The following is a 19,002-nucleotide window of genomic DNA, read 5'->3' as shown; positions in this document are numbered from 1 at the left end:
TCAGGAGTATCTCTGAGACTCTCTGTTTGTCCTCAGGAGTATCTCTGAGACTCTCTGTGTGTCCTCAGGAGTGTCTCTGAGACTCTCTGTGTGTCCTCAGGAGTATCTCTGAGACTCTCTGTTTGTCCTCAGGAGTATCTCTGAGACTCTCTGTGTGTCCTCAGGAGTATCTCTGAGACTCTCTGTGTCCTCAGGAGTATCTCTCCAGACTGAGACTCTCTGTGTCCTCGGGAGTATCTCTCCAGACTGAGACTCTCTGTGTGTCCTCAGGAGTGTCTCTCCAGACTGAGACTCTCTGTGTGTCCTCAGGAGTATCTCTGAGACTCTCTGTGTGTCCTCAGGAGTATCTCTCCAGACTGAGACTCTCTGTGTCCTCGGGAGTATCTCTCCAGACTGAGACTCTCTGTGTGTCCTCAGGAGTGTCTCTCCAGACTGAGACTCTCTGTTTGTCCTCAGGAGTATCTCTGAGACTCTCTGTGTGTCATCAGGAGTATCTCTAAGACTCTCTGTGTGTCCTCAGGAGTGTCTCTCCAGACTGAGACTCTCTGTGTGTCCTCAGGAGTATCTCTGAGACTCTCTGTGTGTCCTCAGGAGTATCTCTGAGACTCTCTGTGTGTCCTCAGGAGTATCTCTAAGACTCTCTGTTTGTCCTCAGGAGTATCTCTGAGACTCTCTGTGTGTCCTCAGGAGTATCTCTGAGACTCTCTGTGTGTCCTCAGGAGTATCTCTGAGACTCTCTGTGTGTCCTCAGGAGTATCTCTGAGACTCTCTGTGTGTCCTCATGAGTATCTCTAAGACTCTCTGTATGTCCTCAGGAGTATCTCTGAGACTCTTTGTGTGTCCTCAGGAGTGTCTCTCCAGACTGAGACTCTCTGTGTGTCCTCAGGAGTATCTCTGAGACTCTCTGTGTGTCCTCAGGAGTATCTCTAAGACTCTCTGTGTGTCCTCAGGAGTATCTCTGAGACTCTCTGTTTGTCCTCAGGAGTATCTCTGAGACTCTCTGTGTGTCCTCAGGAGTATCTCTGAGACTCTCTGTGTGTCCTCAGGAGTATCTCTGAGACTCTCTGTGTGTCCTCAGGAGTATCTCTGAGACTCTCTGTGTGTCCTCAGGAGTATCTCTGAGACTCTCTGTGTGTCCTCAGGAGTATCTCTCCAGACTGAGGCAGATCCGCCTGCAGAACTTCAACGAGCGTCAGCAGATCAAAGCCCGGCTCAGAGGAGAGAAGGTGAGCATCTGCTTTGTATGTATTTGTATGTATTTGTATGTATTTGTATGTATTTGTATGTATTTGTATGTATTTGTATTTCCACATTTAACAATTTGTAATGCTATTTTATTTCTGTTAGAAAAATCTCACTGGTCACTGGCTTGAAGCTCAAGGCTTGAAGCTCAAGCTTTGAAGCTCAAGCCTTGAAGCCCAAGCCTTGAGCTTCAATTTTTAGTCAAAACAAAAAAAGAGAATTTGTTGGTGTTTTTCTCAAAATCTCAAAATTCTGACATTTTCCAAAAATTCAAAATATTCTGGATTTTTCTTAAAAAATCTAAATTCTTTGACTTTTTCTCAAAAATCCTTGCAGGTTGATAACATGAGTCACTTACATATGTGAAGGGCGAGGTTAAGTAAAGCCTTGCAAGTCTTTAAAAGCATTTTAAAATGAATTCTGAAGGACGCCGGTAACCAGTGCAGTGATACGGTGCAATGGGAGTTTTCTGACGTTTCCTCTCCTGTGTTGTTGTTGTTGTTGTTGTTGTTGTGTTTCAGTACGACAGCGACGGGTCAGACAGCCAGGAGTCCAGCGAGGAGGCCGAGCTCAAGAGGAAGAAGATCGAGGCGCTAAAGGTGAGGATTACATTAATATGTCACATTGAAGCCGGAAGACTTAGAGGAATAAAGCTTTTTGACCGGCGCTCTTTCCCATAAGTTAAGCTAATGAAATCACCGTGCGTAATGGATGGAGTTAAAAACGATCTTTTGCTTGTGCTTCTCGTCCCGTCAGGCTCAAGCTAACACTCGAGCTGCTGTGCTGAGAGAGCAGCTGGAGAAGAAGAGGGTGGAGGTGCTGGAGAGGGAGAAGAGAGCCTGGGAGGAGCACGTAAGATCCATCAATCTCCATCTTTATCAATCACATTTATTTATACGGCACATTTAAAAACAACCCACGTTGACCAGAGTGCAGTACAGGGAACAAATACAATATATAGATATAGAGATATAGATCGACCATCTGCTGTCATGGAAAGACCAAATTGAATATATAGCACAAAAACTAGAAACATATTTTTTACTGCTATTTTATTTCTGTTAGAAAAGTCTCCCTGGTCCCCGGCTTGAGCTTCAATATCAGGATCCATGTATTTATGATCTTCTCATGAATGGAAGTAGTCAGCCCGAAGCATCCTCTGTGCTCCAGTCAGCCTGAAGCATCCTCTGTGCTCCAGCCCGAAGCATCCTCTGTGCTCCAGTCAGCCTGAAGCATCCTCTGTGCTCCAGTCAGCCTGAAGCATCCTCTGTGCTCCAGTCAGCCTGAAGCATCCTCTGTGCTCCAGTCAGCCTGAAGCATCCTCTGTGCTCCAGTCAGCCTGAAGCATCCTCTGTGCTCCAGTCAGCCTGAAGCATCCTCTGTGCTCCAGCCAGCCTGAAGCATCCTCTGTGCTCCAGCCCGAAGCATCCTCTGTGCTCCAGACAGCCTGAAGCATCCTCTGTGCTCCAGTCAGCCTGAAGCATCCTCTTTGCTCCAGTCAGCCTGAAGCATCCTCTGTGCTCCAGTCAGCCTGAAGCATCCTCTGTGCTCCATTCAGCCTGAAGCATCCTCTGTGCTCCAGCCCGAAGCATCCTCTGTGCTCCAGTCAGCCTGAAGCATCCTCTGTGCTCCAGCCCGAAGCATCCTCTGTGCTCCAGTCAGTCTGAAACATCCTCTGTGCTCCAGTCAGCCTGAAGCATCCTCTGTGCTCCAGTCAGCCTGAAGCATCCTCTGTGCTCCAGTCAGCCTGAAGCATCCTCTTTGCTCCAGTCAGCCTGAAGCATCCTCTGTGCTCCAGTCAGCCTGAAGCATCCTCTGTGCTCCAGTCAGCCTGAAGCATCCTCTTTGCTCCAGTCAGCCTGAAGCATCCTCTTTGCTCCAGTCAGACTGAAGCATCCTCTGTGCTCCAGTCAGCCTGAAGCATCCTCTGTGCTCCAGCCTGAAGCATCCTCTGTGCTCCAGTCAGCCTGAAGCATCCTCTGTGCTCCAGCCTGAAGCATCCTCTGTGCTCAGGTCAGCCTGAAGCATCCTCTGTGCTCCAGCCTGAAGCATCCTCTGTGCTCCAGCCTGAAGCATCCTCTGTGCTCCAGTCAGCCTAAAGCATCCTCTGTGCTCCAGCCTGAAGCATCCTCTGTGCTCCAGCCTGAAGCATCCTCTGTGCTCCAGCCAGCCTGAAGCATCCTCTGTGCTCCAGCCAGCCTGAAGCATCCTCTGTGCTCCAGCCAGCCTGAAGCATCCTCTGTGCTCCAGACAGCCTGAAGCATCCTCTGTGCTCCAGCCAGCCTGAAGCATCCTCTGTGCTCCAGCCAGCCTGAAGCATCCTCTGTGCTCCAGCCAGCCTGAAGCATCCTCTGTGCTCCAGACAGCCTGAAGCATCCTCTGTGCTCCAGCCAGCCTGAAGCATCCTCTGTGCTCCAGACAGCCTGAAGCATCCTCTGTGCTCCAGTCAGCCTGAAGCATCCTCTGTGCTCCAGACAGTCTGAAGCATCCTCTGTGCTCCAGTCAGCCTGAAGCATCCTCTGTGCTCCAGCCTGAAGCATCCTCTGTGCTCCAGTCAGCCTGAAGCATCCTCTGTGCTCCAGTCAGCCTGAAGCATCCTCTGTGCTCCAGTCAGCCTGAAGCATCCTCTGTGCTCCAGCCTGAAGCATTCTCTGTGCTCCAGACAGTCTGAAGCATCCTCTGTGCTCCAGTCAGCCTGAAGCATCCTCTGTGCTCCAGTCAGCCTGAAGCATCCTCTGTGCTCCAGTCAGCCTGAAGCATCCTCTGTGCTCCAGACAGTCTGAAGCATCCTCTGTGCTCCAGTCAGCCTGAAGCATCCTCTGTGCTCCAGTCAGCCTGAAGCATCCTCTGTGCTCCAGTCAGCCTGAAGCATCCTCTGTGCTCCAGACAGTCTGAAGCATCCTCTGTGCTCCAGCCTGAAGCATCCTCTGTGCTCCAGACAGTCTGAAGCATCCTCTGTGCTCCAGACAGCCTGAAGCATCCTCTGTGCTCCAGACAGCCTGAAGCATCCTCTGTGCTCAGGCCAGTCTGAAGCATCCTCTGTGCTCCAGCCTGAAGCATCCTCTGTGCTCCAGACAGTCTGAAGCATCCTCTGTGCTCCAGTCAGCCTGAAGCATCCTCTGTGCTCCAGTCAGCCTGAAGCATCCTCTGTGCTCCAGACAGTCTGAAGCATCCTCTGTGCTCCAGACAGTCTGAAGCATCCTCTGTGCTCCAGACAGTCTGAAGCATCCTCTGTGCTCCAGACAGTCTGAAGCATCCTCTGTGCTCCAGACAGCCTGAAGCATCCTCTGTGCTCCAGACAGCCTGAAGCATCCTCTTTGCTCCAGACAGTCTGAAGCATCCTCTGTGCTCAGGTCAGTCTGAAGCATCCTCTGTGCTCCAGCCTGAAGCATCCTCTGTGCTCCAGCCTGAAGCATCCTCTGTGCTCCAGTCCTCTCAGTGAACACAGAGCTACAGATCAGATGCACGCTGAAGGCTCTTCGAGCAGCTCTCACTGATCCTGCTGTGATGTTCCATGTTTGTTGTTTGTTTCTCATGTCTTGATGTTTGTCTGATGTTACACATGGAGCTGCTGGGATGCAAGGAGCATTTCAGACCTGATCTGACCTTTAAAGTATTATCGCATCGTATAGTAAAATAACACAATGGGAGTAAAACAATAAACCAATAACTAAAAAGATAAAAAGCATAATAAGTAGAAACATATAGTAATGTCAGGTTCAACTAGTGTTAAAAGCCAGTGCAAAGAGGCGTCCATCACCTCGCCTGACTTCACGTCTAACCCTGGGTCCTCTGTGTTGGTGCAGCTCGCAGCTCGGGGGGTGAAGCCTGGCATCGCTGCAGCAGGACACGTAGCAGCAGCAGCAGCATCATCATCGTCGTCTTCATCAGATCCTCCTCAGACCTCTCAGCCAGACACTGCTGCTGAAGCCATCTCCATGACGGCCGCCCTGAAGAACGTCGGAGCGGTCAGTACATAAACTCCATCACTCCGCCACGTGTCAGTATGTTGTCCTAATGGGTTGTTTCTGGCAGGTGACTCCACTGAAAGAGAAGTCAGCTCAGCCGGAGACTGCTGCCGTCCTCCAGGTGAGAGCACGATACATATAAATGATCTATTCACGGGACATCACCTCCTTGATGTGGAAGTCCACTCAGTGGTCATGGTATATGAAGTTGATTGAAGCAATAGCTTAACAAGTGACAGAGAATGCTTCAGGAAGTTTTACCTCCTACAAAATGTGTTCCTCCTGCATCCAGCTGCGTCCTTTAACTTGAAAGCGACGTGGTTGGAGGCGAGGAGGAACTACAAACTACCTGAGCTTCCATTTTATTTGGGGTTGCTAGTGAGGGCGTGCACTCTATGTTCAAAAGTAGAACCTTAACCTGTTTTGGTTTAAAAAAATGTAATTGACTAATTTCCCAAAGTAACAATTGCATCCCAAAATGATGAGTTTGGTCGTGTTGGTGGTGGCCGTGTTGGTTGTGGTCGGGTTGGTGGTGGTCGGGTTGGTCGTCTTGGTTGTGGTCGTCTTGGTTGTGGTCGTGTTGGTCGGGTTGGTTGTGGTCGTGTTGGTTGTGGTCGTGTTGGTCGGGTTGGTGGTGGTCGTGTTGGTTGTGGTCGTGGTGGCCGGGTTGGTGGTGGCCGTGTTGGTGGTGGCCGTGTTGGTGGTGGCCGTGTTGGTGTTGGTGGCGGTCGTGTTGGTGGCGGTCGTGTTGGTGGCGGTGGCGGTCGTGTTGGTGGTGGTCGTGTTGGTTGTGGCCGTGGTGGTCGGGTTGGTCATGGTCGGGTTGGTCGTGGTCGTGTTGGTCGTGGCCGTGTTGGTGGTGGTCGGGTTGGTCGTGGTGGTCGTCGTGGTCGTGGTGGTCGGGTTGGTGGTGGTCGTGTTGGTTGTTGTCGGGTTGGTGGTGGTCGGGTTGGTGTTGGTGGTGGTCGGGTTGGTTGTGGTCGTGTTGGTTGAGGCCGGGTTGGTTGTGGTCGTGTTGGTTGAGGCCGTGTTGGTTGTGGTCGGGTTGCTGGTGGTCGTGTTGGTGGTGGTCGGGTTGGTTGTGGTCGTGTTGGTTGAGGCCGGGTTGGTTGTGGTCGGGTTGGTGGAGGCCGTGTTGGTGGTGGTCGGGTTGGTGGTGGTCGGGTTGGTTGAGGCCGTGTTGGTTGTGGTCGGGTTGGTGGTGGTCGTGTTGGTTGTTGTCGGGTTGGTCGGATTGGTGGTGGTCGTGTTGGTTGTGGTCGGGTTGGTTGAGGCCGTGTTGGTTGTGGTCGGGGTGGTGGTGGTCGGGTTGGTGGTGGTCGGGTTGGTCGGATTGGTGGTGGTCGTATTGGTTGTGGTCGGGTTGGTTGTGGTCGGGTTGGTCGTGTTGGTGGTGGTCGGGTTGGTGGTGGTCGGGTTGGTCGGATTGGTGGTGGTCGTGTTGGTGGTGGTCGGGTTGGTTGTGGTCGGGTTGGTCGTGTTGGTTGTGGTCGGGTTGGTTGAGGCCGTGTTGGTTGTGGTCGGGTTGGTGGTGGTCGGGTTGGTGGTGGTCGGGTTGGTCGGATTGGTGGTGGTCGTATTGGTTGTGGTCGTGTTGGTGGTGGTCGGGTTGGTGGTGGTCGGGTTGGTCGGATTGGTGGTGGTCGTGTTGGTTGTGGTCGGGTTTGTCGTGTTGGTTGTGGTCGGGTTGGTTGTGGTCGGGTTGGTGGTGGTCGTGGTGGTCGTGTTGGTTGAGGCCGTGTTGGTTGTGGTCGGGTTGGTTGTGGTCGTGTTGGTTGAGGCCGTGTTGGTTGTGGTCGTGTTGGTTGTGGTCGGGTTGGTTGTGGTCGTGTTGGTTGAGGCCGTGTTGGTTGTGGTCGGGTTGGTTGTGGTCGGGTTGGTTGTGGTCGTGTTGGTTGCGGTCGGGTTGTGGTCGTGTTGGTTGGGTTGGTTGCGGTCGGGTTGGTTTTGGTCGTGTTGGTTGTGGTCGTGTTGGTCGTGTTGGTTGTGGTCGTGTTGGTTGTGGTCGTGTTGGTTGGGTTGGTTGCGGTCGGGTTGGTTGTGGTCGTGTTGGTTGTGGTCGTGTTGGTCGGGTTGGTTGCGGTCGGGTTGGTTGTGGTCGTGTTGGTTGTGGTTGGTTGCGGTCGGGTTGGTTGCGGTCGGGTTGGTTGTGGTCGGGTTGGTTATGGTCAGGTTGAGCTAAAACAGCTGAATGACTTGGTTAAATATCTAAACCTAATATTATAAATCGCTTTCCATGGTCCAGAGTGAGAAGAAGCTGATCCTGCGCCGACTGAACCAGAACCTGAAGGCCCAGAGTCCAGTGGAAGAGGAGTCTGTTCCCCCCCCTTCAGAACCAGGTCCTCCTGCAGAACCAGGTCCTCCTGCAGAACCAGGTCCTCTTGCAGAACCAGGCAGAGGTAGGAAGTAGTCGAGTACTTACTTTCTACTTCTTACATTTTGAATCCAAATACCTGTACTTTCTACTTCTCACATGTTGAACTCAAATACCTGTACTTTCTACTTCTTACATGTTGAACACAAATACCTGTACTTTCTACTTCTTACATGTTGAACTCAAATACCTGTACTTTCTACTTCTTACATGTTGAACTCAAATACCTGAACTTTCTACTTCTTACATGTTGAACACAAATACCTGTACTTTCTACTTCTTACATGTTGAACTCAAATACCTGTACTTTCTACTTCTTACATGTTGAACACAAATACCTGTACTTTCTACTTCTTACATGTTGAACACAAATACCTGTACTTTCTACTTCTAACATGTTGAACACAAATACCTGTACTTTCTACTTCTTACATGTTGAACTCAAATACCTGTACTTTCTACTTCTTACATGTTGAACTCAAATACCTGTACTTTCTACTTCTCACATGTTGAACTCAAATACCTGTACTTTCTACTTCTTACATGTTGAACTCAAATACCTGTACTTTCTACTTCTTACATGTTGAACACAAATACCTGTACTTTCTACTTCTTACATGTTGAACACAAATACCTGTACTTTCTACTTCTAACATGTTGAACACAAATACCTGTACTTTCTACTTCTTACATGTTGAACTCAAATACCTGTACTTTCTACTTCTTACATGTTGAACTCAAATACCTGTACTTTCTACTTCTAACATGTTGAACACAAATACCTGTACTTTCTACTTCTTACATGTTGAACTCAAATACCTGTACTTTCTACTTCTTACATGTTGAACTCAAATACCTGTACTTTCTACTTCTTACATGTTGAACACAAATACCTGTACTTTCTACTTCTCACATGTTGAACTCAAATACCTGTACTTTCTACTTCTAACATGTTGAACACAAATACCTGTACTTTCTACTTCTTACATGTTGAACTCAAATACCTGAACTTTCTACTTCTCACATGTTGAACTCAAATACCTGTACTTTCTACTTCTTACATTTGAACACAAATACCTGTACTTTCTACTTCTAACATGTTGAACACAAATACCTGTACTTTCTACTTCTTACATGTTGAACTCAAATACCTGTACTTTCTACTTCTTACATGTTGAACACAAATACCTGTACTTTCTACTTCTCACATGTTGAACTCAAATACCTGTACTTTCTACTTCTTACATGTTGAACTCAAATACCTGTACTTTCTACTTCTTACATGTTGAACACAAATACCTGTACTTTCTACTTCTTACATGTTGAACCCAAATACCTGTACTTTCTACTTCTTACATGTTGAACTCAAATACCTGTACTTTCTACTTCTTACATGTTGAACTCAAATACCTGTACTTTCTACTTCTAACATGTTGAACTCAAATACCTGTACTTTCTACTTCTTACATGTTGAACTCAAATACCTGTACTTTCTACTTCTAACATGTTGAACTCAAATACCTGTACTTTCTACTTCTAACATGTTGAACTCAAATACCTGTACTTTCTACTTCTTACATGTTGAACCCAAATACCTGTACTTTCTACTTCTCACATGTTGAACCCAAATACCTGTACTTTCTACTTCTTACATGTTGAACTCAAATACCTGTACTTTCTACTTCTCACATGTTGAACCCAAATACCTGTACTTTCTACTTCTTACATGTTGAACACAAATACCTGTACTTTCTACTTCTTACATGTTGAACACAAATACCTGTACTTTCTACTTCTTACATGTTGAACACAAATACCTGTACTTTCTACTTCTTACATGTTGAACACAAATACCTGTACTTTCTACTTCTTACATGTTGAACTCAAATACCTGTACTTTCTACTTCTTACATGTTGAACTCAAATACCTGTACTTTCTACTTCTTACATGTTGAACCCAAATACCTGTACTTTCTACTTTTTACATGTTGAACTCAAATACCTGTACTTTCTACTTCTTACATGTTGAACCCAAATACCTGTACTTTCTACTTCTTACATGTTGAACCCAAATACCTGTACTTTCTACTTCTTACATGTTGAACTCAAATACCTGTACTTTCTACTTCTCACATGTTGAACCCAAATACCTGTACTTTCTACTTTTTACATGTTGAACTCAAATACCTGTACTTTCTATTTCTTACATGTTGAACACAAATACCTGTACTTTCTACTTCTTACATGTTGAACACAAATACCTGTACTTTCTACTTCTTACATGTTGAACTCAAATACCTGTACTTTCTACTTCTTACATGTTGAACTCAAATACCTGTACTTTCTACTTCTCACATGTTGAACCCAAATACCTGTACTTTCTACTTCTTACATGTTGAACTCAAATACCTGTACTTTCTACTTCTCACATGTTGAACACAAATACCTGTACTTTCTACTTCTTACATGTTGAACACAAATACCTGTACTTTCTACTTCTCACATGTTGAACACAAATACCTGTACTTTCTACTTCTTACATGTTGAACACAAATACCTGTACTTTCTACTTCTTACATGTTGAACTCAAATACCTGTACTTTCTACTTCTCACATGTTGAACACAAATACCTGTACTTTCTACTTCTTACATGTTGAACTCTAATACCTGTACTTTCTACTTCTTACATGTTGAACTCAAATACCTGTACTTTCTACTTCTTACATGTTGAACTCTAATACCTGTACTTTCTACTTCTCTCATTTTCCAAACAAGCTGGTTCCTTTAGTCTGAATGTGTGTTTGGTGGCGTGATCATTATTATTTAGAGTCATTGCGTGCCTATTGATTTGAACACGATCCGTGTATCCATCATTTCCTGGTCTTCTCTAAAGAAGAGGGACCAATGGAAACGTTGTCATGTTGCCGTTGGTCACCATGGAAACATTCATTAGCTAACAATGACATTATTGTTCTATTAATATAAAGGGAGGTCAGGTACTCTTTAAAACAGCTGCTAGTTACGGGTACTTTTTACTGAAGTACATTTCAAAGTTCTTTACTTTGACTTGAGTAAAGAAGTTTAGTCAGTACTTCTACTTTCACCAGAGTATTTTTAAACACGAGTATCTGTACTTCTACTTGAGTAAAGGATGTGTGTACTTCTGCTTAAGTAAAGGATGTGTGTACTTCTGCTTAAGTAAAGGATGTGTGTACTTCTACTTGAGTAAAGGATGTGTGTACTTCTGCTTAAGTAAAGGATGTGTGTACTTCTACTTGAGTAAAGGATGTGTGTACTTTTGCCATCTCTGGAACCAGGTCCTCCTTCAGCACCAGGTCCTCCTTCAGCACCAGGTCCTCCTTCAGAACCAGGTCCTCCTTCAGCACCAGGTCCTCCTTCAGCATCAGGTCCTCCTTCAGCACCAGGTCCTCCTTCAGAACCAGGTCCTGGCGCTGCTAACGGAGAGCGCAGGAAGTGGGACGCTGCAGAACTTCCTGAACTTCCTGTGGCTCGGCTGACCTTTGGGGAAACCTGCTCCACAGCCAGTCCCTGTGCCGGTGAGTGGAGACGCCTCTGGAGCTTTATTCAGATATACAGTCTCTAACACAGGTTCATGTTAATACTGCATGTCTCTCTCTGCAGCCTCCTCAGTGTCCCCTGCAGAGAGACCGTCCTCTGGTGCCGACAGGAGGAAGTGGGAGGCTGGAGTCCCTCTGGTTCTGTCTGAGGCCCAGAACACCCTGGAGGAGACCAGCATCAGAACCATCGGTGAGTCCCCCGTCCCCCAGAACACATTAGAACATCTGCACCTGAACCACGTCTCATCTGCACCTGAGACGCGTCTCATCTGCACCTGAGACGCGTCTCATCGTCTCTTTGTCTCTCTCTCTGATGTCTCCTTGTCTCTCTCTCTGATGTCTCTTTGTCTCTCTCTCTGATGTCTCTTTGTCTCTCTGTCTCCTTGTCTCTCTCTCTGATGTCTCCTTGTCTCTCTCTCTGATGTCTCTTTGTCTCTCTGTCTCCTTGTCTCTCCCTCTGATGTCTCTTTGTCTCTCTCTCTGATGTCTCTTTGTCTCTCTGTCTCCTTGTCTTTCTCTCTGATGTATCTTTGTCTCTCTGTCTCCTTGTGTCTCTCTCTGATGTCTCCTTGTCTCTCTCTCTGATGTCTCTTTGTCTCTCTCTCTGATGTCTCTTTGTCTCTCTGTCTCCTTGTCTCTCTCTCTGATGTCTCCTTGGTTCTCTCTCTGATGTCTCTTTGTCTCTCTGTCTCTTTGTCTCTCTCTCTGATGTCTCCTTGTCTCTCTCTCTGATGTCTCTTTGTCTCTCTCTCTGATGTCTCTTTGTCTCTCTGTCTCCTTGTCTCTCTCTCTGATGTCTCCTTGTCTCTCTCTGTGATGTCTCCTTGTCTCTCTCTGATGTCTCTTTGTCTCTCTCTCTCTGATGTCTCCTTGTCTCTCTCTGATGTCTCTTTGTCTCTCTCTCTGATGTCTCCTTGTCTCTCTCTGATGTCTCCTTGTCTCTCTCTCTGATGTCTCCTTGTCTCTCTCTGATGTCTCTTTGTCTCTCTCTCTGATGTCTCCTTGTCTCTCTCTGTCTCTTTGTCTCTCTCTGATGTCTCCTTGTCTCTCTCTCTGATGTCTCTTTGTCTCTCTCTCTCTGATGTCTTCTTGTCTCTCTCTCTCTGATGTCTCTTTGTCTCTCTCTCTCTGATGTCTTCTTGTCTCTCTCTCTGAGGTCTCCTTGTCTCTCTCTCTGATGTCTCCTTGTGTCTCTCTGATGTCTCTTTGTCTCTCTCTCTGACGTCTCCTTGTCTCTCTCTCTCTGTCTCTTTGTCTCTCTCTCTGATGTCTCCTTGTCTCTCTCTCTCTGTCTCTTTGTCTCTCTCTCTGATGTCTCCTTGTCTCTCTCTCTGTCTCTTTGTCTCTCTCTCTGATGTCTCCTTGTCTCTCTCTCTGATGTCTCTTTGTCTCTCTCTCTCTGATGTCTCCTTGTCTCTCTCTCTGATGTCTCTTTGTCTCTCTCTCTGATGTATCTTTGTCTCTCTCTCTCTGATGTCTTCTTGTCTCTCTCTCTGATGTCTCTTTGTCTCTCTCTCTGATGTCTCCTTGTCTCTCTCTCTGATGTCTCCTTGTCTCTCTCTCTGATGTCTCTTTGTCTCTCTCTCTGTCTCCTTGTCTCTCTCTCTGATGTCTCTTTGTCTCTCTCTCTGATGTCTCCTTGTCTCTCTCTCTGATGTCTCCTTGTCTCTCTCTCTGATGTCTCTTTGTCTCTCTCTCTCTCTCTGATGTCTCCTTGTCTCTCTCTCTCTGATGTCTCTTTGTCTCTCTCTCTGATGTCTCCTTGTCTCTCTCTCTGATGTCTCTTTGTCTCTCTGATGTCTCTCTCTGATGTCTTTTTGTCTCTCTCTCTGATGTCTCCTTGTCTCTCTCTCTGATGTCTCTTTGTCTCTCTCTCTGATGTCTCTTTGTCTCTCTCTCTGATGTCTCCTTGTCTCTCTCTCTGATGTCTCCTTGTCTCTCTCTCTCTGATGTCTCCTTGTATCTCTCTCTGATGTCTCCTTGTATCTCTCTCTGATGTCTCCTTGTCTCTCTCTCTGATGTCTTCTTGTCTCTCTCTCTGATGTCTCCTTGTCTCTCTCTCTGATGTCTCCTTGTCTCTCTCTGTGATGTCTTCTTGTCTCTCTCTCTGATGTCTCCTTGTCTCTCTCTCTGATGTCTCCTTGTCTCTCTCTGTGATGTCTCTTTTTCTCTCTCTCTGATGTCTCCTTGTCTCTCTCTCTGATGTCTCCTTGTCTCTCTCTCTGATGTCTCCTTGTCTCTCTCTCTGATGTCTCTTTGTCTCTCTCTCTGATGTCTCCTTGTCTCTCTCTCTGATGTCTCCTTGTCTCTCTCTCTGATGTCTCCTTGTCCCCCTGTCTGTCCTCAGAGCACACGGTGGGGGAGGTGATCCAGATGCTGCAGGAGGACGGGGTGAGGAAGGTGTGGAGATCCAGTCCAGACTCCCAGGTCCTGAGGGTCCTCCAGGAACTGCAGCCCCTCACCATGGGGGACACCTCGCTCTGTGGGGACATGTCCCTCTTTGGGGACACTTCCTACAGCCCTGGTTAGTCTACGGTTATATTATAAAACGGACAAGTCAAATCAAGCAATCTGATTGGTTCTTAGCCGTGATATACTGAGCGTATACCACGGGTAGCATTGTAAGTTACTTTTCACAACAAGTCAGTATCCCTCCGCGTCTGAGAAAAACAGTATACCGTTGGGCTGAAAAGCAAACTCATACTGGAACAAGAAAGCAGCGGAGAAGTAACGGGGCAGAAGCCCTCCTTTTTGACGCAGCGGTCCAGACATAGACATCAAACGGCAAAACATATTCAGTGTGCAGTTCCTTTGGCATTAGGGCAGGGATATCTAGATACTTTTGAAGGTTTGACATAATAAATTGTGCTACTTTTAAAGCAAGCAACGATGTTTTCAAATCTGTAATCAAAGAGGTCCGCAAAAACGCTATCGACCAATCAGATTGCTTGATTTGACTTGTCAGTTTTATAAATATATTTAAATTTCTTCCGTTACGAAACAAACTTACAAAGCATAAAATGGAAACATTTAAGATTAACTTCGACCTCCGGGGGGGGGTCTCACTATACTATGGAGGAGTGGACTGAGCAGTGCCTATCTCCAGAGAGCACCTAAACTACGACATGCAGAGCTACGTGAAGAGCAGGTAGACCAACTGGAAAAGTAGCACCATTCAAAAGCTTTCTGATGCGGGTCTTGAAACAAAGCAGAGAAATGATGACCGTTAGTGGCCACAGGTGCTAAAGCTCTCTCCAGAGCTACTGGAAGCCCAATCTCGGGGACCGGAGAAAGTGGAGCAATATTCTCTCCACGCCAAGCAACAGCCTCGAACAACCTCAACCTATACAAGTCAGTGTTGATTCTTAAATGATTCTACTGGTTTCTAAAGCTCTTAATAGTTTGCCACGTGTCTCTCTGAGTCACTCTGGTTTGACGTCCTGAGGTCCTCCTCAGCTGGCTTTTTAAAAGTCCCCCACAATCAGATGTGTGAGGCTTTCATCCACGACGCTCCCAACCTGTGGAACACCAGGATATCAGAGAGGACTCAGTGGACGATCTCAAACTGCAGCTAAAGAGCCATCTTTTTGGATTGTCTGTTTGTTAGCGAGCTGCACCTGATGCAAGAAAAGTGCTTCAAAATAAAGCTTGATATTATTTAACGTTAAACGACTTTTAGTTCCTTTTCAAGAGCACATTGAGAATGTCTTTATTTACTCTGTCCGGGATGAGTATGAACCCCCGCCTTCCTCTCCTCAGATCAGCCTCACCTGTCGGGAGCAGGGGAGATTGTGAGGACGCCTAAAGAGGAAGTGTTTCCTGTTAGGACAGCGCCCCCTGCTGGTGGTCAGAGTGCAGCGTCCACAGATTCCTCCCAGAAGGAAAGGTCTGCAGCAGAAAGAGAGACGCTGCCACCTGACCCCTCTGAGATCCAGGGTAACGCTCCGCCTGATAACTGTCTGATACCTCAGCTCCTCATTGTTAGAGATTGATTTGATGTGTTCTGACCTGTTCCAGATCCAGCAGACCTGGAGTCGATGGAGTTGGAGGAGACCCCTAAACCCCCCCCTCTCCCCCGGGCTGATGTCCCTCAGGCCTGGCAGCAGGAAGGGTAACCCTCCATCTGTTTCTGTATTAAGGAATAATGAATCCTCTGTTCAGTGACTTGACCTTTGAACTCTGTTTGATCAACTGCTGCTTTCATATCAAGTCTCATTTAAACGCTCACTTCTTCACTCACACTAAAACGCCTCTGTTTCTACACGGATCGTTTACAGCGTGTCCAAACATCCGGAGAGTTTTAAAAGGCACTGAATTAGTTATTGATGAAGATGGCTCTAATTTATGATAAAAAGTGATATCAGTTTAAGACAGAATACTTGTTTGTCCTGGTAGCATCTCATTATAATGCCTCCTACCTTAGCGTCACACGTATCCAGGTTGGTCTTTAATTGGCATTCAAATACAAATCTTAATGTTGTGCTGCAGGAGCCCTGTCTGCGTGTCTGACTTAATGCTGGAGTGAAGAAACAATGGCAAACTTAATTTCCCCTTATTTATTGAAGACATCATTTTGTAAATGCACCAGAAACTAACGTGTAATTCTCTTGCAGACCACCAGGAGGCGTGATGAGACCTGCAGGAGGAAAGGAGGCTGAGAGGAGAGAGGAGAAACCAGCAGAGCCTTCAGGTGAGGAGAGAGGAGAGAGGAGAGAGGAGAGAGGAGAGAGGAGAGAGGGTACTCAGATCTTGTACTTGAGTAAAAGTAGAAGTACTCAGATCTTGTACTTGAGTCAAAGTAGAAGTACTCAGATCTTGTACTTGAGTAAAAGTAGAAGTACTCAGATCTTGTACTTGAGTAAAAGTAGAAGTACTCAGGTCTTGTACTTGAGTAAAAGCAGAAGTACTCAGATCTTGTACTTGAGTAAAAGTAGAAGTAACCAGAGTGTAGGAATACTCTGTTACAGTAAAAGCCCTGTATTCAAAATGTTCCTCAAGTGAAAGTAGAAAAGTATTCTCATCAAAATATAGTGAAAGACAGTAAAAGTAGTCATTGTGCAGATTGGTCCATTTCAGAATAATAGATATGATATGTTTTATAATGATTGATCATGAAAGTGTTCTCAAAGCTGGTAAAGGTGCAGCTAGTCTGAATGACTTTGTATACTGCAGGGTAGCTGGTGGATTTACTCCAGGTGGAACTAAAGTCTGATTTAACACTTGATTAGATTTCACATCATTCATCCACATCTGTGAAGTAACTAAAGGTATAAATACATGCAGTGGAGGAAAGTGTGTGTGTGTGTGTGTGTGTGTGTGTGTGTGTGTGTGTGTGTGTGTGTGTGTGTGTGTGTGTGTGTGTGTGTGTGTGTGTGTGTGTGTGTGTGTGTGTGTGTGTGTGTGTGTGTGTGTGTGTGTGTGTGTGTGTGTGTGTGTGTGTGTGTGTGTGTGTGTGTGTGTGTGTGTGTGTGTGTGTGTGTGTGTGTGTGTGTGTGTGTGTGTGTGTGTGTGTGTGTGTGTGTGTGTGTGTGTGTGTGTGTGTGTGTGATAACTCTGTAGTGTATCTTCTCTCAGTGATGGAGGAGCCCCTCTTCCTGAAGCTTCTCTCCCCGGCCCACCGTCGGACCGCCCTCCTCTCGGCTCAGTCGTCCCTCGATGACTCGTCCTCGTCTCTGAACTCTCGCTCTCGCTCCGTCTCTCCTCTCCGGGCCGGGCAGCAACGGGACCTCCTGATCGGACTCTCCACCGGCATGTTCGACGCCAACAACCCCAAGGTAAGATAGACGGGTATTTAAACGATTTGCTAACAACTGTTTTTCTAGTTTTTTTGGAAGTTCTGATGTCACAGGAAGTTGGTAAGACAAAGACTGAGACATCGGAGAAAAACCTCATTAACTTTTATGACTTTACATTTTATTGGATAAATTGACCAAGTTAGGGTTACCACTATACATGTGTTAAAGGTCCCCTGTTATCCTCTCTTTCATCAGTATATCAGATATATACAGAACATGTCTCTGATTGGCTGAAACACATTTACAGATTATTCACTTTTTTATGTTGCATTTGGAAAAGTTTGAAGGTTGAACCCCCCCCCCCCCACCCCCCCCCCCCCACCCCCCTTCCTGTGTGAGTGCATTGCAGCATTGACCTCTGCTTGTGTCACAGATGTTGAGGACCTGCTCCCTCCCGGACCTGAGCCGGGTCTTCAGCCCTCGGCAGGAATCAGCAGGAGCTAACGATGCTAACGATGCTAACGCCGCTCCGGATAATCCTCTGGAGATCGAAGACCTGGAGGAGGCGGCGAAGGACGAGGAGCAGTCAGAGGCGGAGGAGTAAGAGATGTAGAAAACACACAGGGTTAGAAAACAGGCGGTCATGATAATGTTTAATGAAGACATCAGGGAAATAATACACTTTAATAATAATATGTTAATATGATGTCATATATTTACTGAATTGTTGTCACGTGACCGTTGGCTCAGCAGACTCATCCATGGCTTCGCGGTTTAACAGAGGAGCGCATCATTTAATGTTTTTACAGGATTTATTTTTTAAATGAGACATCTAGAATAAAGACATGTTTCCCCTCGAAGAGTTTGTCACCTCTTTCGTAACTCTGACGGAAATGTCACTTTTTACAATTTCCATCTACGAGACATCCCATAATAACCTGCTGCTGGGCTTTTACCGGCTGCTACCCTCACCCTGAGGCTGTCCCTGGTTTCCATCAGAGACCACCTTAGAGATGATCTGTACTCATGATATCTCCCCTGCTCCTCAGCGCCTATGAGGATGAAGACCTGCGGGACATCCGGGCCTCCATGGAGCTTCTCCTGCAGGAGGAGGAGGGGAAAGGAGACTTCAACGGGAACCCTCCAGAGGACCTGTTCAGGGTATCAGCTGAGATCCAGCAGCACAGCAGGATGGCTGTGGATGATGAGGAAGAGGAGGATGAAGAGGAGGAGGAGGAGGAAGAGGAGGAAGATGACGATGAAGAGGCCGGGGGGGCGCTCACTAATGGCGCCGAGGAGAACCTGAGCAACAGCGAGCTCAACGAGGAGTGGCAATCAGGTGCGGGGATCATAATAATTCAGTTAGTGTTATATATTTGATATGTGATGTTTGATATGCTTGGTCTTCAATCTCAGGATCCATGTATTTATTAACCTCTCAAGAATGGAGGTAGTCACCACACACAGAGCTGCGTGGGACAAAGAGTTCCCAGAGTAGAGTCCTTGATATGCTGATACACAAGAGAGGGAGTTGCAGTCATCAAGAGGGAGGAATACTGGGTCAGAGCAGTGTTCTGACATTAGTTCAGATTAGCTAAGGCCTGCGTGAGCAATACACACGACAGTCATATCGCTCTGTGTCATCTGCCAATCTGAGGAACAGAGCTAGCATCCATGCAGTCAGACATCACACTACTAGCTCACAGCTACGTAGGGCCTCTGCTATCACGTGCTGCTCTGATACAGAAGGGACATTCATTTCTCAACATTTGATGCAAAATATTCATATTATTTTAAAGTCTTTTTCTTTTTAACTTTTTCCGATTTCTTATCTTTCTTTTTTTAAGTATTGTTTGTGATAAAATATTTTCAGAATGTTTTTTTTTTTTTTTTTTACAACATTTTGAATAAAAAGTTTTATAATAATAATTATTCCGTTAGTATTATATAGTGACGTTAGTGTATAATGGGACAAACAAAATGCAGGAATTACAAACTTCAGACCTGAGACTACGTTAAGGTCGTAGAGCCAGTTATTCAACACATTTACAGATTACATCATTAACTGTTGTATGTTACATTTGGAAGAGTTTGTGGTGTGAAG

At 46.4% G+C, this 19,002-nt stretch overlaps 1 protein-coding gene across 5 annotated transcripts in view; it reads left to right on the top strand.

Annotated features, from left to right (window-relative positions):
• The window catches only part of nek1 (NIMA-related kinase 1), a 55,298-nt gene that overhangs the window by 26,795 nt on the left and 9,501 nt on the right, over positions 1 to 19,002 (top strand). For 4 of the 5 annotated variants that reach the window (XM_079664440.1, XM_079664438.1, XM_079664441.1 and 1 more), the window contains 15 exons: positions 1,143 to 1,226; positions 1,764 to 1,841; positions 1,999 to 2,094; positions 5,049 to 5,210; positions 5,278 to 5,331; positions 7,456 to 7,609; positions 10,903 to 11,142; positions 11,228 to 11,353; positions 13,511 to 13,687; positions 14,923 to 15,099; positions 15,181 to 15,274; positions 15,777 to 15,853; positions 16,738 to 16,937; positions 17,332 to 17,498; positions 17,948 to 18,237. In XM_079664440.1, the coding sequence (XP_079520566.1) occupies positions 1,143 to 1,226; positions 1,764 to 1,841; positions 1,999 to 2,094; positions 5,049 to 5,210; positions 5,278 to 5,331; positions 7,456 to 7,609; positions 10,903 to 11,142; positions 11,228 to 11,353; positions 13,511 to 13,687; positions 14,923 to 15,099; positions 15,181 to 15,274; positions 15,777 to 15,853; positions 16,738 to 16,937; positions 17,332 to 17,498; positions 17,948 to 18,237 (2,176 nt within the window). The remainder of the gene's footprint in view (positions 1 to 1,142; positions 1,227 to 1,763; positions 1,842 to 1,998; positions 2,095 to 5,048; positions 5,211 to 5,277; positions 5,332 to 7,455; positions 7,610 to 10,902; positions 11,143 to 11,227; positions 11,354 to 13,510; positions 13,688 to 14,922; positions 15,100 to 15,180; positions 15,275 to 15,776; positions 15,854 to 16,737; positions 16,938 to 17,331; positions 17,499 to 17,947; positions 18,238 to 19,002) is intronic. The other variant, XM_079664439.1, reaches the window with a different exon arrangement.

This window comes from Notothenia rossii (assembly GCF_949606895.1).
Source record: "Notothenia rossii genome assembly, chromosome: 1".
In the NCBI taxonomy this organism is placed as follows: domain Eukaryota; kingdom Metazoa; phylum Chordata; class Actinopteri; order Perciformes; family Nototheniidae; genus Notothenia; species Notothenia rossii.
Note: the sequence above shows the minus strand (reverse complement) of the source record. Positions and strands in the feature narration are given on the sequence as shown.